This window comes from Dipodomys merriami, unplaced genomic scaffold (assembly GCF_024711535.1).
Source record: "Dipodomys merriami isolate MVZ:Mamm:240054 unplaced genomic scaffold, mDipMer1.0.p SCAF_70, whole genome shotgun sequence".
Classification (NCBI taxonomy): domain Eukaryota; kingdom Metazoa; phylum Chordata; class Mammalia; order Rodentia; family Heteromyidae; genus Dipodomys; species Dipodomys merriami.
Window position 1 is genome coordinate 5,553,644 of NW_027206291.1, and position 16,954 is coordinate 5,570,597.

Consider the following 16,954-nt stretch of genomic DNA (forward strand, 5'->3'; position numbering starts at 1 on the left):
GTACTGAGGAATGGAACCCAGGGCTTCATGCATGCTAGGCAAGCACTCTGCCACTAAGCCATATTCCCAGCTCATTTTTTTTTTTAAACTGTGTTTCTTTTCTCTTTTGGTAGTAGGAATCAAACACAGGTTGTTACACTTGCTAGCAAGCACTTTGCCACTAAGCTACATCTCAACCCAAGAAAAATGTAAACTTAACAATTATTATTTTCCTTTAGGATACTTTTATATCTGAATTTTCCTCCATCCTTGATCAGTGCGATTGAATCAAGGTTGGTGCACTCCTACTTTGCTGGCATTTGAGGCGGCACCCTGGTCATTGCAGAGTGCTGAGCTGCTGTACCCTTGTCCTTCATTCACTACATGCTAGTAACTCCTACCCAGTTTCACAACAAAAATGTCTCTAAGCATTGCCAAGTGTGTGGGGTGACAAATTACCCTATGCATGTTTTTTTTTGGTTTTATTTGTTGTCAGTCATGGGGCTTGAACTCTGGGTCTGGGTGCTGTCCCTGAGCTCTTCAGCTCAGGGCTAATGATGTACCACTTGAACCACAGCACCACTTCTGTTTTGTTTTTTTTTTTGTTTGTTTTTTGTGGTTATTTGGAGATAAGAGTCTCACAGGGGGCTGGGAAATTGACTCAGTGGTAGAGTGCTTGCATGAGGCCCTGGGTTCCATTCCTCAGCACCACATAAGCAGAAAAAGCCAGAAGTGGTGCTGTGGCTCAAGTAGTAGAGCACTAGCCTTGAACTGAAGAGCTGAGGGACAGCGCCCTGGCCCAGAGTTCAAGCTCCACGACTAACAAAAAAAAAAATAAAGAAAGAAAGAGAGAAAGAGAGAAAGAGAGAGAGAGAGAAAGAAAGAAAGAAAGAAAGAAAGAAAGAAAGAAAGAAAGAAAGAAAGAAAGAAAGAAAGAAAGAAAGAAAGAAAGAAGTTTATAGCTGGGCACCAGTGGCTCACACCTGTAATCCTGGCTACTCAGGAGGCTGAGATCTGAGGACTGGGGTTCAAAGCCTGCCTGGGCGAGAAAGCCCGTGGGACTCTTATCTCCAATAAACCATTAGAAAACTGGAAGTGGCGATGTGGCTCAAGCAGTAGAGCGGCTCCCCTTGAGCTGAAGAGTCCAAGGGACAGCTCCCACGACCAAACAAACAAAAAGAGTCTCACAGACTTTCCTGCTCGGGCTGGCTTTGAACAATCATCCTCAGATCTCAGCCTCCTGAGTAGCTAGGATTACAGGTGTGAGCCACAGGTGCCCGGCTCTGCATGTGTTTTAACTAAAAGAAATCACTGGAATTACTCTTAAAATGTGCTCAGGAGTCAAGAGGTTTCTCTCTCCCACTGTACAAATGGAAAAACTGAGACCTGGAGTGGGCCCAGGCTCCAGACCATGGTCATTCCATTGAGGTGAAGAGCATTACTGCAACTTGGTATCATGCAGGTCCCTGGGGCAGACAAATATTCCGTTTCCCTCTTAGATTTGGTGTCCCTACTACACTGCTTATTTCCCAAAGGCGCTTCCGCCTCCTAGTTTATCGCCATCACCAGGTGGGCCTCGAACCCAAAACTTGCCTTGTGCTTTGTATGCCCTAGAACGGGCATGAAGAGGAAGTAGGTGCTGTGTTGGAGGTGAGCAGAGTCTGGTGGCCACACGCGTAGCCTGCTGGGATTTGTAGTCCTCGCTTTGCCTCTGTCTCGCGCACGCCCCACCCCCTAAACTAGGCTCCCGTCGTGCCCCGCGGCGATAGGCGGGCCGGTTGCTAGGACTTGGTGAAGCGGAGCGCTCGGGCCGGTGTCCCTCAGGTGAGCTGGCGCCTGGGGACCGGGTTCTCTCAGCGCAGGTTTCCGCAAAAGAGGAACTGGAGTAATGACGGTGGTCTAGACGTTGGCGGAGTGTGGGACTGTCCGGGGGTCATGTTGGGCCCGGCCAGGCTCGCGCACGTCCCGGGTGGGTGGGTGGGCGGGCGGGCAGGCATGCATGTGGGCGGGTGTCCGCGCGTGCGTGCGCAAGCTGGCAATACTACTGCGTTTGCGCATTAGGCTGCAAGACTCCCCCCACCCCCACCCCAATTTCCTAACTCGTCGCATATTTGCGCATGCACATAATATGCGTTTGGGTCCGGAGACCCCGTACGGCAGGGTAGCTTCCGGGATATCCTGCGTCGGTAGGTGGGGGCCAGTCCCCTACTTCCCGGTTGCTTGTTTACTTAGCTTCTGATCGTGGTGTGTGTTTTCCATCAGCAGTTTTTCTTTCTTTTTTTTCTTTCTTTCTCTCTTCCTCCCTCCCTCCCCCCCTCTTTTTCTCTCTTTTTCTCTTTCTCCCTTTTTTTGTTTTGTTTTTGTTGGTCGTGGGGCCTGAACTCTGGGCCTGGGCGCTGTCCCTCAGCTCTTCAGCTCAAGGCTAGCGCTCCAACACTTGAGCCACAGCACCACTTCCAGCTTTTTCTGCTTATGTGGTGCTGAGGAATCGAACCCAGGGCCTTGTGCATGCAAGGCAAGCACTCTACCACTGAACCACCTTCCCAGCCCCAGCAGTTTTTCTTTAGGCATTGGTCCCACTTTTTTTTTGGTTGGTCGTGGGCTTAATCTCAGGGCCTGGGCACTGTCCACAGCTCAAGGCTAGTGCCCTACCACTTGGGACTACAGGTCTACTTCTGGTTTTTTTGGTGGTTAATTGGCGATAAGAGTCTCACAGACTTTCCTGCCTGGGCTGGCTTTGAACTGTGACTCCTCAGTAGCTAGGATTATAGGTGTGAACCACCAGCATCTGGATGAAGTTTGAATTTTATTGACACCAAAAGTGGTCTTGTTACAAGGCGAGTGTTTCAATATTTTTTTGGGAGGGGGGTCCGGTTGTGGGGCCTGAACTCTGGGCCTGAACACTGTCCCTCAGCTCTTCAGCTCAAGGCTAGCACTCTACCACTTGAGCCACAGCGCCACTTCTGGCTTTTTTCTTTTTGCTTACGTGGTGCTGAGGAATTGAACCCAGGGCCTCATGCATGCAAGGCAAGCGCTCTACCACTGAGCCACCTTCCCAGCCCGAGTGTTTCAGTATTTGAGCCAGGCTCCCACCCAGTTTTGCTTTAGTTTCATTTATCAGCTAGGGTCTTGCATTTTTGTCTGGATGAACCTGAGAATTAAAAACAAAGACCCTTCTACTTCCTCCCACACAGCTGTAATTACAGGCCTAGCCCACCATGCCTGGCCCATCAAATATTTTTAACAAAGAATATTTTGAAGATTGCATGAAACATACTAAAACACACTATTCACTTATGCCAAATTCATAGTAGTTTAATTCGCCTTTTTTTTTTCTTCCTGTCATGGAGCTTGAACTCTGGGTCTGAGTGCTGTCCCTCAGCTCTTCAGCTCAAGGCTAGTGCTCTACCACTTGAGCTACAACACCATTTCCAGTTTTCTGGTAGTTTATTGTAGATAAGAGTTTCACGGACTTACCTGCCCGGGCTGGCTTTGAACCGTGCTCCTCAGATCTCAGCCTCCTGAGTGGCTAGGACTATAGGCGTGAGCCACTGGCGCCCGGCTTGACTTTGTTTTATATGGTGAGTCTACTCACCTGGGAAGCATATATGGGCCCTCCTCCACTCAGCTTGGAAACTACATTTGAAATAAACATTCCCCTGGGTGAGGTGTCATGAGACTGAATGTTGGCTGATCCTTCTACTCAGGTTCCTTGTCAGGCTTTGCCTGCCTTTCTTGCCTAGGTATAGATGCATTGCCTCTGGTAGCCTTTATGTGGACTTACCCATGGAGCTATGGGGCTCTTTTGTGGAGTTATTTGAGTGTAGCTCAGGACAATGCCTAGATTAGTATGTATTCTGTCCCTTTCTGCTTATGCTTCCAAGCCTGACTGGTCAGATTGGCACGAGGTTGGAAGCGAGGCTAGAGAGGATCAACTGGTGCCTAACATGTCCCAGCTAGGGACTGTAGAGCTGGATGGAACCTCTAGTGTCCTATATGCTTTCTGATTGGGCACATGTAGGGCCAAAGCTCTGACTGTTTTGGATTCCTCATCAGTGGGTAAGAGGAGGCCACCTAGCATAGCACTCACCAGAAATTTCACCATGCATGTTGACCCACCCTGAACAAATGCCAAAGCCATATTAGGTTTAAAATGCAAATCCAGGGGCTGGGAAGGTGGCTCAGTGGTAGAGTGCTTGCCTTGCATGCATGAGACCCTGGGTTTGATTCCTCAGCACCACATAAGCAGAAAAAGCTGGAAGTGGCGTTGTGGCTCAAGTGGTAGAACGCTGACCTTGAGCTGAAGAGCTGAGGGACAGTGCCCAAGCCCAGAGTTCAGGCCCCACAGTCAAAAAAAAAAAAAAAAAAAAAAATGTGGATCCATTTCTTCAGGACACCAGGCCTATAGTCCATTGTTCCTCTGGGATCTGATTAAGGGAAAGTTCCTAGCCTCTTGTCCAGCTTAGACCCTTTGGACCTGCAATAGGTAGAGGAGTTACTGTTGAGTCCACTGTCATTCTGGACAGCCATCGCAACAGTAAACCCAGAAGGAGCTTTTCTTCCCTGTGGCTCTCCATGACTTTAGTTGCTCTCCTCCCAATCCCCAGAAGTTAGAATCCTAGGTATCTGGTTCTGATGGCCTCCTTCTTAATTTCTGTCATTTTGTTCTGTTTTTTTCATTAGTCAGAAATTGTAGTCTTGGGGACAAATGAGACTATGTTTGGCTTTTACCCTGTACACAGTGGAGCTTTTGTGGCCTAGGCAGGCCATGCAAGCCAAAAGAATTGGTGTGTGGTTCAGCGAATCCAGAGGGCACCATGACCCTCTTATGGGCCCTGCCTGCCATGGGGCCTCAGGCAGCTGCAGCTGTGGTGGCACCAGGCCCTTCAGGCATGCTAGACACCACCCACACTTCCCAGTCTCACTGTTCCCCACTGCACATATGTGTTTGCCTGATCACCAATAAGTAGGGTAAGCTATCTGTGGCAGGCCTCCCTGTGCTCGCCCAGTAGGATAGGCTGATGTCTGAATCTGTCACTAAGGGATGCCTGGCAGCCAAAGTGGAGTGCAGCCTATGATTGTAAAATGATTAGCGCACCCTTGCCCCCAGGGAAGGACCAGGGCTGGTCACTCCAAGATACTGCTGTGTTTGAGACCAACCAGAACAACTCTTACACTGTAGTTCAGTGTCATCTAAAGCAACAGATATTCTTTGGTTCTTTAGCTATTTTTCCATGCTGAGAAATCAAACTGAGGGCCTAATATAGTACACTTTTAGAAGCTACATTTTTAAAAAAGTACAACAAGAAGGGTTGAAATTCATCTTTATAATACACCTTAGTTAACTTAAAACATGTTACACATACACACACACACACACACACACACATACTCCCCCCACACACACACCTTCGCTTGTGGGGCTTGAACTCTGGGCCTGAGTGCTGTCCCTGAGCTCTTCAGCTCAAGGTGGGGGCTCTACCACTTGAGCCACAGTGCCACTTTCAGTTTTTCTGGTGATTAATTGGAGATAAGAGTCTCATGGACTTTCCTGTCAAGGCTGGCTTTGAACCTCAATCCTCAGATCTCAGCTTCCTGAGTAACTAGGATTACAGGTATGAGCCACTGGTGCCCAGTACTCAATCAATTTTTCTTTCTTTCTTTCTTTCTTTCTTTCTTTCTTTCTTTCTTTCTTTCTTTCTTTCTTTCTTTCTTTCTTTCTTTCTTTCTTTCTTTCTTTCTTTCTTTCTTTCTTTCTTTCTTTCTTTCTTTCTTTCTTTCTCTTTTGTCAGTTTTGGGGCTGAACTCTGGGCCTGGGCGCTGTCCCTCAGCTCTTCAGCTCAAGGCGAGCACTCTACCACTTGAGCTACAGCGCCACTTCCGGTTTTCTGGTGGTTTATTGGAGATAGGAGTCTCACAGTCTCTCCTGCCCGGGCTGGCTTTGAACCTCGATCCTCAGATCTCAGCCTCCTGAGTAGCTAGGATTACAGGCGTGAGCCACCAGCGCCCGGCAGCACTCTACTTCTGAGCCAACTTCCCAGTCCCCCTCCCCCCCCTTTTTTTTGGGGGGGGTGTCCGGTGGTGGGGCCTGAACCTGGGCCTGGGTGCTGTCCCTCAGCTCTTCAGCTAGCACTCTACCACTTGAGCCACAGTACCTCTTCTGGCTTTTTTTTTTCTTTCTGCTTATGTGGTGCTGAGGAATCGAACCCAGGGCCTCAAGCATGCAAAGCAAGCACTCTATGACTGAGCCACCTTCCTAGCCCTTTTTTTTTTTTGTCTCTCCTTTTTTGTGATACTTGGGATGGCCTTAGGGCTTGCATATGCTGTCAGCACACTATCACAAAGGTATACTCATTGCCCTCATTTTAATATGTAACTGTTTTTTTTTTGTTTTTGTTTTTTTTTGCCAGTCCTGGGGCTTGAACTCAGGGCCTGAGCACTGTCCCTGAGCTTCTTTTGCTCAAGGCTAGCATTCCATCACTTCTGGCTTTTCGTGTTTATGTGGTGCTGAGGAATCCAATCGAAGACTTCATGCATGCTAGAGGCAAGCACTCTACCACTAAGCCACATTCCTAGCTTTATAGTTTTTTGTTTTTGTTTTTATTTTTTTTAATTCACAGAAAGCTAGACACTAAGCCAGGTGCTGGTGGCTCACGCCTGTAATCCTACTCAGGAGGCTGAGATCTGAGGATCACCATTCAAAGCCAGCCTGGACAGAAAAGGCCGTGAAACTTACCTGCAATAAACCACCAGAAAACTGATGCTGTGGCTCAAGTGGTAGAGTGCTAGCCTTTAGCTGAAGAGCTGAGGGACCGCACTCAGGACCAGAGTTCAAGCCCCATGACTGACAAAAAGAAAAAGCAAGTCAGGCACTAATGGTTCACTGCTGTAATTGTAGCTATTCAGGGGGCTAAGATCTGAGAATCAGGGTTTGAAGTCACCCAGGGCAAGAAAGTGTGTGAGACTTTTTCTTTTTTGCTTATGTGGTACTGAGGAATCCAACCCAGGGCCTCATGCATTCAAGACAAGCACTCTACCACTGAGCCACCTTCCCAGCCCCAGGACTGTACATGTTCTTTTTTGTGTGTATGTGTTGAGGGGCTTAAACTCACCATCTGGGTGCTCAAGGCTAGCCACAACACCACTTCCATTTTCTTCTTTCTCTTTCTCTTTTCTTTCTTTCTTTCTTTTTCTTTCTTTCTCTTTCTTTCATTTCCTTCCTTTGTTCCCTCCCCTCCTCTCCCCTCCCCTCTTCTCCCCTCCCCTCCTCTCCCTTCTCTTCTCTTTTTTCCTGGAGATAAGAGTCTTAGACTCAGGGCTGGGAAGTTGGCTTAGTGGTAGAGCGCTTGCCTTGCATGCCTGAGGCCCTGGGTTCGATTCCTCAGCACCACATAAGCAAAAAGAAAAAAAAAGCCGGAAGTGGCGCTGTGGCTCAAGTGGTAGAGCGCTAGCTTGAGTGAAGAGCTGAGGGACAGTGCTCAGGCCCAGAGTTCAGGCCCCACGACTGGACCCAAAAAAAAAAGAGTCTCAGACTCCTGCCCAGTCTGTTCAAACTGAGATCCTCAGATCTCAGCTTCCTAAGTAGCTAGGATAATAGGCGTGTGCCACAGGTGCCCAGCTTAACATTTGAAGTCTCTGAAACTGAGTGTTTAGTCACTGCCCAAGAGAGGAAGTGTTGATAAGGTTTTGGAAGGACAGTTTCTTCTCATGATTTTGTAATATGTGCAGTTCTAACTGCTCACTCTGGGGCCATTTTGATACCTTGGCCTCTGTCTGGAGGGTCTCTGTCCAAGTGTTATCCTGATCCTGGGCCTAGGACATTGGAAATGTTTCAATTGTCTAGCTCCTGGGCTGTGATTTGGGATTGTATTTTCATTTTACTTTATTTTTTTGAGACTAAGAACCTGCCCAGACTGGGTTGAACCCCTGAGCTCAAATGATTCTCCTGCCTCAGCCTCCAGATCTAATGGGCTCCTTGTTGTGGGAAGTCAGCTGGGAGCAGATGTGGACCTGGAAGGTGTTGGGGATAGAGAAGCATGGCTGTGAGGAGGTATCTTCAGGATGACCAGTGGATCAATGCCCCAGGCCAGGGATTGGGAAGCTAGAGGCACTGTCCTTCATTGTTGCCCAAGTGAAAATTCTCCCAACGGGGCTGCCTGTTCTCTACAAGCCTGAATCCTGGCTGTCTATAAGCCTGGAAGCAGAAGAGGGCTCAGGTTCTCAGGGATAAGAACGAGGGGCACCTGGCCAGCACTGCTCTTCTCTTTACTCATTTCTACTTTGAGGATGATGGTGGCAGCGATGATGTCAGGTCCAGCTTTGCAAGGCAGGGCCAGGAGCCTTGGCAGAAGGGGCAGGTGGAGTGGATAGGCAGGTCTCCAGATTAGCCCAGCCCACAGCAGCCATGCCCTCCAGGGCCTCGGGTGGGGCAGAAGCTAGGAGAGTCTTGGGGGTCAGGTGCACCTGACCACCATAGTGCAGGGATAAGGGGGAGGATAGGAAGCATGGGCTTCCTGTAGGAGAAGGGGGCTGCATTTAGGGGTGGGGAGGCAATGTTTTCTTTCCTTTCTTCTGTCTAGCCTTTTGTAGTTCTGGCTGGTGAGTCTTTTATAGAAACTGTGTAGAAAAGGGCATTTATTTTGGGTCATGAGCAGACACTGCATTATTCTGGGACGTAACCCCATATCCAAACCTGGTGTGTTCATTTTCTGTCATTATGTAACTCCTGAAAATTTAGTAGCTTAAGTGATGTCTGTCCATTAGCCTGTGGACACAGCATGACTGAATCCACTCATGGAGGTCTTACCTGTTGGAGGCCAAGGCTTGGCAGGGGCTGCTTTTTCATATAGGCTCAACTAGTGGGGGTCTACTCAGAACACTGTTAGCAGATTTCAGATTCAGTTCCTCCTGCTATAGGACCAAAGGCTCTGAAGCTGGCCTCAGCCTGCCAGCAGCTCATCTGGCTTCTGGAGATACAGGTGGCAGATTAGGGGCTGCCTAGCACTGGTGTGTGTGCAGAGTGGTGACTGTTTAGAATTCCACAGTATGATGGTTGTGGATCTCTATACATCTACTGAATACTTCCTTAAAAGTGATGCTGTTATGTTGCATGCCCAGTGGAAACACTAAGACCAGGAAGATGTCAAGTTCCAGGTCAGTTTAGACTAGAAAACAAGAACCTGTCTCAAAAAACAAAGATATGTTCCTGATAGCACATGAATTTCATTTTGTTTTGTTTTGTTTTGTTTTGTTTTTTAAAGAGCTAAATGGATGTTTAGACTCTGCACACCAAGAGTTAGTAGGATGTGAGCAAGATTGTGACTGGTGATATGCAGACCCTGGGCTGGAGCTTTCTGAATGAGCCTCCAAATTCAGCATGCTCAGCCTCATAGAGCCTCCAGGAACTGACTCCTCTAGCTCACCCAGGCCTACCAAAGCTCATGGACAGTGCTCTACTCCAATCTCTGTTTCCACAGTCAGAGCCTTATTGAGGATGGAACCTGCCCTGGGCCTCACAGAACTGCATGGCCATGAGAAGACTGACAACCTGGAGCCAGAGCCAGTGCCCTGGCAAGCCCTCCCAGTCCTATCTGAGCAGCAGTCCAGGGATGTGGAGCTGGTGCTGGCCTATGCTGCACCTGTTCTTGACAAACGCCAGACCTCACGCCTCCTCAAGGAGATATCAGCTGTCTACCCACTGCCTGCACAGCCGCACCTCAAGCGGGTGCGGCCCAGCCGGGATGCCAGTGGCTCCCATGCCCTGGAGATGTTGCTGTGCCTGGCAGGGCCAGCTGCGGGCGTACGCTCACTGGCCGAGCTCCTCCCGAAGCCGGCTGTGGACCCTCAGGGCCTGGGGCCACCCTTCCTGGTACCTGTGCCTGCCCGGCCACCCTTGACTAGGGATCAATTTGAGGAAGCTAGGATCCACTGGCCCACATCCTTCCATGAGGACAAGCAAGTGACCAGTGCCCTGGCTGGACAGCTCTTCTCAGCACAGGAGCGGGCTGCAATGCAGAGGCACATGGAGCAGGCCATACGGGCAGCGCAGCAGGCATTGGCTCGGGGCCTGCAAGCTGTGGGTGCTGTTGTGGTGGACCCAGCCACAGGCAGAGTACTAGCCACAGGCCACGACTGTAGCCATGTGGCCAGCCCCCTGCTGCATGCTGTCATGGTGTGCATCGATCTCGTGGCCCAGGGCCAGGGCCGTGGCACCTATGACTTCAAGCCCTACCCAGCCTGCTCCTTCACCCCTGCAACTGCCACTCTTAAGGGCCCCCAAGCAGGCCGTGTACGCAAGCTGGATGAGGACAAGGAAGAGGATGGCCTTCCCTATGTGTGCACTGGCTATGATCTCTATGTCACCCGGGAGCCCTGCGCCATGTGTGCCATGGCCCTCGTGCATTCCCGCATCCAGCGGGTCTTTTATGGGGCACCTTCACCTGACGGTGCCTTGGGCACTCGCTTCCGCATCCATGCCCAACCCGACCTCAACCACCGCTTCCAGGTATTCCGAGGTGTCCTTGAAGATCAGTGCAGCAGGCTGGACCCTGACACATAGGCTTAGTGCCCATCCGCTTCCACAACTTGCTCTACTGCTGGCCAGTCTCAGCATCTGAGATTCCAGAGGCTTCATCCTATCTCCATTAGAAATGCCACCACACTTCTGCTAGCTCTGGGACTGAGTTCTGTTCTCTATTTCAGTCTCTGTGGTCCTTCATGACTGTGCCAGGAAACAGCAATGGCATATGAAAATAAACTACCCCCAAACCAAGCTTCTGTCTGGATAGAGGTGCCTGTCACAGTAGCTGGGGTATTGGGGCTGGAACAGGAAGGACACCCCTGAGCAGATTGTGATCAGGGATATAGTGTATGTCCTGAGGCGTTCCTTGAGTCTGGAAGGTTCTATGTGTGTTTGGATACAGGTCAGTCTGGGGACATCTTACCAAAAGGCTTTGGGCCATTCCATTCACTGTCTTTCATAAGTTGTAATGAGGACTTCAAAAGGGGCCAGCACAAGTTCATAGGATGGAGGGCTGGAACTGCTGTTTGTGCTGGACTCAGAGTAGGTGCCTGACGCCTCGCTACTTGGTGCTGCTGGAGCCCCTAAATTATTGCCCTGAAGGAATCCCTGGCCTCATGGGACCCCACAGTGGCCAGGACACTGGGACTGACTGAGCCTGCCCCATCTCCAGGAAGGGTGGGCTATGCTGGTGCTGGATGGAGGTCTGTGGTACTAGAGTGGAGGTGGCTAGAAGGAGACGGGAACCACAGCCCCAGCCATGGAAGGAAGTGCGGGCCTTGGGCTGCCTGTCTTCCACACAGGTTCTTCCTGTATTAGGCAGGGTTAGGATCTCTCCTTAAGGATGTGCTTAATGTCCTGGGCAAGTAACTGAAAAAAAGTGCCTGATAGGAAGTGGCTGAGAGGCCAAGAAGTAGAGTATCCCATGCTGAGACCCTGAGGGTCTCAAGGCTAGTGGCTTTGAGCAAGATGGTCTGGACAAAGTTGGTATTCTTTTCCTTTCTTTTTTTCTTCTCTCTCTCTCTTTTTTTTTTTTTTGTCGGTCATGGGGCTTGAACTCTGGGCTTGGGTGCTGTCCTTGTGTTTTTCAGCTCAAGGTGAGCGCTCTACCGCTCAGTGCTACTTCCGGTTTTCTAGTGGTTTTTATTGGAGATAAGTCTCATGGACTTTCCTGCCTGGACTGCCTTTGAACCGTAATCCTCAGAACTCAGCCTCCTGAGTAGCTAGGATTATAGGTGTGAGCCACCGGCGCCCAGCTGAAAGTTGATATCTTTTTTTTTTTTTTTTGGTCCGGTAGTGAGGCCTGAACTCTAGGTCTGGGTGCTGTACCTCAGCTCTTCATCTCAAAGCTAGGGCTCTACCACTGAGCCACCTTCCCAGCCCTGAAAGTTGGTATTCTTGAAAGCTTTACACCTGTACTGGGGAGAGCCAGTTCCCTGCCCCAGTGCCTGCCCCTCACACTGGCCTGGCAACTTTACCTTCCAGGACTCAGGAAGCTGGCTTGGGAATAGGGCTACTCTGACAGGAGCTGTGGTTACCACTCAGGCTATGTCAGGATTCATGGCTCTGTGGATCGAGGGCAACAACTGTGGCCAAGAGGTCATAGGACATAACCTAAGGTCACAGCAGTAAGTTTGATCTCAGTTCTCAAGGACTCGGGGAAGTAGGGCCTCACAGGGGTCAGGAGGTACTTGGAACAATCTTACACCACAGGCAGAAGTTGGGGTGGGGGGCTGTGAATGTGGCTTAGTGGTAGAATGCTTGCCAAGCATGCATGAAGACCTGAGTTCTATTTCTCAGTACCACAGAAGCAGAAAAAGCCGGAAGTGACGCTGTGGCTCAGGTGGCAGAGTGCTAGCCTTGAGCACAGAGAGGCTCAGGGACAGAGCCCAGGTCCTGAGTTCAAGCCCCAAGACCAGCAAAAACAATAAATAAATAAAAATAAAAACAATTCTTAGGGTGGGATGGAAGCACCAGGACCCAGCCTGATCTGTCCCATCTTGCCAGCACCAGCTAGCACACAAGTAGCTGGGCTCTGAGGGGAAGTATCACTAGCCTCATTTACTGTGAGATACCAGTGGAGGCAGTAGCTGACCTTGGCCTTTCTACTGGGCTCTGTGTGTGTGTGTTTGTGTGTGTGCACATGTGCAGCAGTACAGAGTCTTAAACTCAGGATGGTCCTGGTTCTTAGCTTTTTTGCTTAAGGCTGGCACCTTACCACTTGACTCACAGTTCCACTTTGGCTTTTTGCTGGTTAATTGGAGATAAGAGTCTCTTGGGTTTGTCTGCCTGGGCTAGCTTTGAAGTTCAGTCCTCACATCTCAGCCTCTTGAGTTGCTAGGATTACACAAACATAAGCCACCAACAATTGTTTGTTCGTTTGTTTAGTTGTGGGGCTTGAACTCGGCCTAGGCACTGTCCCTGAGCTCTTTTGTTCAAGGTTAGTGCTATACCACTTTGAGCTACAATGCCACTTCCAGTATTTGAGTGATTAGTTGGATTTTAGCCAGTGCCTGGCTTTTTTTTTTTTTTTAATTACTAATATGGCAATTTGAACTCAGAGCCTCACATTCTATCTCAGCTTTTTTACTCACAGCTAATACTCTACCACTTGACCATGCTTCTAGACTGGCATCTTGCTGGCTAATTAATTGGAGCTGGAATCTCACATAATTTTTTTTTTTTTTTTTTTTTTTTGTTGGGCATGGGGCTTGAACTCTGGGCCTGGGCACTGTCCCTGCGCTCTTCAGCTCAAGGTGAGTGCTCTATGAGCCACAGCGCCACTTCCGGTTTTCTAGTGGTTTATTGGAGATAAGAGTCTCATGGACTTTTCCGCCTGGGCTGGCTTTGAACCAAGATTCTCAGATCTCAGCCTCCTGAGTAGCTAGGATTACAGGCGTGAGCCACTGGTGCCCGGCTTCTCACAGAATTTTCTACTGGGCTGCCTCTGACCCAGTCTTCTTATCTCACCCTCTTGAGTTACTAGGATAACAGCCATCAGCAACCAGCCTGACGGGGCTTTTGGTCATGATGGATGCCCCACTTAGGACCCACGCTACAAGTGGGCATCTGGTCACTTGTGGCTATGGGGTCCCTGACATCCTGTTTCCTTTCAGGTGGCTGCAGCCTTCAGCTAGGGTGACCAGATCAGCCAGAGCAGAAATGTCAGGTAAGTCCCACCAGGAAGGCCATGGAAGCAAGGAGTCTTCTCTTCTCTAGGACATGGCCCCCAGTGGGAGTGATGTAAGCAGCTTCTATATGAGACCATGGTTTCAGCTAGTACCTCACCCCACCCCTGGAGCCTGCAACAGGGCTTTCTGCCTTATTGCACCTTGGGCAGCTGTGCGGTGCAGACATGCCCACCTGCAAATCCGCCATGTCCACAGTGGCAGAGTCACATGGTCACCTTCATTTATACCAGAAATGAATGAAGCAGCCAGGTGCCATGGCTCATGCCTGTAATCCTAGCTATTAGAGGTTGAGATGTGAAGATTGCAATTCAGAGTCAGTCCAGGCAGGAAAGTCTGTGAGACTCTTATCTCCAATTAATTACCAAAACCAGCCAGAAGTTGAGTTGTGGCTTAAGTTGGTAAGTGCCAGCCTTGAGTGGAAAAAGCTCCCAATCCTTGAGTTCAAGCCTCAAAATTGATCAAAAAAAAACAAAAACAAGTGAAGCAGTCCTTGGAGGTTCATCTGCAGCTCCTACCTCCCATCATCTCCCTGCTGGTCTCGGTCTCTCCACTCCTAGACCTATTATGGTGCACTCACTTCAGGTGCATGTCCCCTGCCTGATGGCCGCCTCAGAGTCTGGACTCCCTTATCTGTGCTGCAGTCCTGCAGTGCACACAGGCCTGGAGTACTTGAGCAGGTCTCACACTGTACCCCCCCCCTTTTTTTTTTTTTTTTTTGCTAGTCCTGGGGCTTGAACTCAGGGCCTGGGCACTGTTCCTGAGCTTCTTTTACTCAAGGCTAGCACTCTACCACTTGAGCCACAGTGTCACTTCCAGTTTTCTGGTAGTTAATTGGAGATAAATAGTCTCACTTTGCTGTATAGACTGGCTTTGAACTGCTATCTTCAGATTTCAGCTTCCTGAGTAGTTAGAATTATAGGCATGGGTACTGTCCTTGAGGTTTTTCCCTCAAGGCTAGCATTCTATCACTTTTACCCATAGTGCCACTTCTGGTTTTCTGGTAGTGAAGTGGAGATAAGAATCACATGAGGGCTGGGATGATGGCTCAATGGTAAAGTGCCTTGCATGCATGAGGCCCTAGGTTTGATGCCTCAGAACCACATAAGCAGAAAAAGCTGGAAGTGGCACTGTGGCTCAAGTGATAGAGCGCTAGCCTTGAGTAAAAGAAGCTCAGGAACAGTGCCCAGGCCCTTAGTTCAAGCCCCAGGACTCTGGAACAGCACCCAGGCCAGGAGTTCAGGCCCCACAACCAACAAAAAAACAAAACAAAAACAAAGAATCTCATGAGCCAGGCACCCCATGGCTCACGTCTGTAATCCTAGCTACTCAGGAGGCTGAGATCTGAGGATCAAGGTTCAAAGCCAGACCAGTCCGTGAAACTCTTATTTCCAATAAACCACTCAGAAAACTGGAAGTGGTGCTGTGGCTCAAGTGGTAGAGCACTAGCCTTGAGCTGAAGAGCTGAGAGACAATGCCCAAGCCCACAGTTCAAGCCCCACAACCAACAACAACAAATAAAAGAGTCTTGTGGACTTTCCTCTCTAGACTGGCTTTGTACCAGATCTCAGCCTCCTGAATAGCTAGGATTACAGATGTGAGCCACTGACACGTGGCTCATAAGAAATTTTTTTGTTGTTGGTCATGGGGCTGGAACTCTGTTCCAGGGGTCAGATGCTTGACATGGAGGCTTTTTGGGCTAGAGCCCAGCTGGGGCAGGGCAGGTGATTTGTGGTTCTTTTTTTTTTGCCCATTGTGGGGCCTGAACTCGGCCTGGGTGCTGTCCCTGAGCTCTTCAGCTCAAGGCTAGTGCTCTACCACTTGAGCCACAGCACCACTTCCAGCTTTTTCTGCTTCTGTGGTGCTGAGGCATCGAACCCAGGGCCTAATGCATGCAAGGCAAGCACTCTACCACTGAACCACCTTCCCAGCCAATTTATGGTTCTAGGGGGATCCTCCACCAGCTTAGAACAGACAAAGATGTCCTGACATGCTTTGGACAGAATGTGATCATGTGACCTGTGGGTTTTTTCCTTCCTTAGGGAAGGAGAACAACTTTCCACCTTTGCCCAAGTTCATCCCGCTGAAACCATGTTTCTACCAGGACTTTTCTGATGAGATTCCCATTGAGCACCAGGTCTTAGTGAAGAGGATCTACCGCCTTTGGATATGTAAGCCCTAGGGCTGTAGGCACCAACTGGTAGCTGGCGGGGAGTCTAAACTGTGTGTCCTTTGTGGAAAAGCTGCTATCCCAATGTAGCACTGTGCAGTGTGGACGTGGCAACTCGGGCAACTGGGGACAGCAACCTTCCCTGAGGGCCTGAGTGGCCTGCCAGGAATCCCCTTGTCCCTGCATCCTAAGCCTGGCCTGCTAGTATGGATTGCCCCAGCTCATCTCTAATGTGTGAAAGTCCTGAGGCCAGGGAGGTGGGTATCCAACCCAGTGCCCCTTCTCTCTATCCTGCTTAGTCTACCCCACCCTTCTCTTTCCTCCCTTCCAGTTTACTGTACCACCCTTGGGGTCAACCTCATCGCCTGTCTGGTCTGGTGGATTTGTGGTGGTTCTGGAGTCAACTTTGGCCTGGCTTTTCTCTGGCTGCTGCTCTTTACCCCATGTGGCTATGTGTGCTGGTTCCGACCAGCCTACAAAGCCTTTCGGTAAGTTAGCTGCTTGGACGAGCCAGCTTATACCCAGGTTTTGTCACACTTGCTCCCTGTAGGCATCTCTGGACATCTCTGCTGCTGAAGATCTTGCTTAGTGTTGGGGTGGCTGCCCACCCAACTGTGGTCTGGTTTCTGTTACCAGTTCTCCCCCATCAGAGCTGAGCCTGGTGCCAGCTGCCTAGAATGGTCCTGGTATTCATTGGGCTTTAGTGGAGTGAACAACATCTCTTCCTCCTTTTTTTTTTTTTTTTTTTCTTTTGTGGATTGCTGGTCTTGAACTCTGGGGCCTGGGCACTGTCCCAGAGCTCTTCAGCTCAAAGCTAGTGCCACTTCCAGTTTTCTGGTGGTTAATTGGAATCTCATAGACTTTCTGCCCAGGCTGGCTTTGAACCATGATCCTCAGATCTCAGCCTCCTGAGCAGCTAGGATTACAGGCGTAAGCCACTGGCTCCCAGCTTCTTCCTTCCTTTGTGGAAGTTTATATTGTTTTTTTTTTTTTTTTTTGTCGGTCGTGGGGCTTGAACTCTGGGCCTGGGCGCTGTCCCTCAGTTCTTCAGCTCAAGGCAAGTGCTCTACCACTTGAGCTACAGCGCCACTTCCGGTT

At 49.8% G+C, this 16,954-nt stretch overlaps 2 protein-coding genes across 8 annotated transcripts in view; both read left to right on the forward strand.

The window, feature by feature from the left end:
• The window catches only part of Scamp4 (secretory carrier membrane protein 4), a 46,086-nt gene that overhangs the window by 19,105 nt on the left and 10,027 nt on the right, over window positions 1-16,954 (forward strand). For 2 of the 6 annotated variants that reach the window (XM_070008639.1, XM_070008638.1), the window contains exons 3-5: window positions 13,615-13,667; window positions 15,729-15,857; window positions 16,188-16,344. In XM_070008639.1, coding sequence (XP_069864740.1) covers window positions 13,661-13,667; window positions 15,729-15,857; window positions 16,188-16,344 — 293 coding nt within the window. In that variant the 5' untranslated portion in view covers window positions 13,615-13,660. Of the gene's footprint in view, window positions 1-1,728; window positions 1,804-10,454; window positions 10,484-10,706; window positions 10,769-10,821; window positions 10,902-13,614; window positions 13,668-15,728; window positions 15,858-16,187; window positions 16,345-16,954 lie in introns of those variants that run through there. The other 4 variants (XM_070008637.1, XM_070008642.1, XM_070008641.1 and 1 more) reach the window with 4 other exon arrangements.
• On the forward strand, window positions 1,736-10,543 carry Adat3 (adenosine deaminase tRNA specific 3). 2 transcript variants are annotated; one of them, XM_070008635.1, is made up of 2 exons: window positions 1,736-1,803; window positions 9,240-10,543. In XM_070008635.1, exon 2 carries the CDS (start codon window positions 9,356-9,358, stop codon window positions 10,535-10,537), a length of 1,182 nt encoding a protein of 393 aa, XP_069864736.1. In that variant the 5' UTR covers window positions 1,736-1,803; window positions 9,240-9,355; the 3' UTR covers window positions 10,538-10,543. The 2 variants fall into 2 exon arrangements, with proteins under 2 accessions (XP_069864736.1, XP_069864737.1); XM_070008636.1 differs by having other exon boundaries at window positions 1,771-1,803; window positions 9,456-10,543.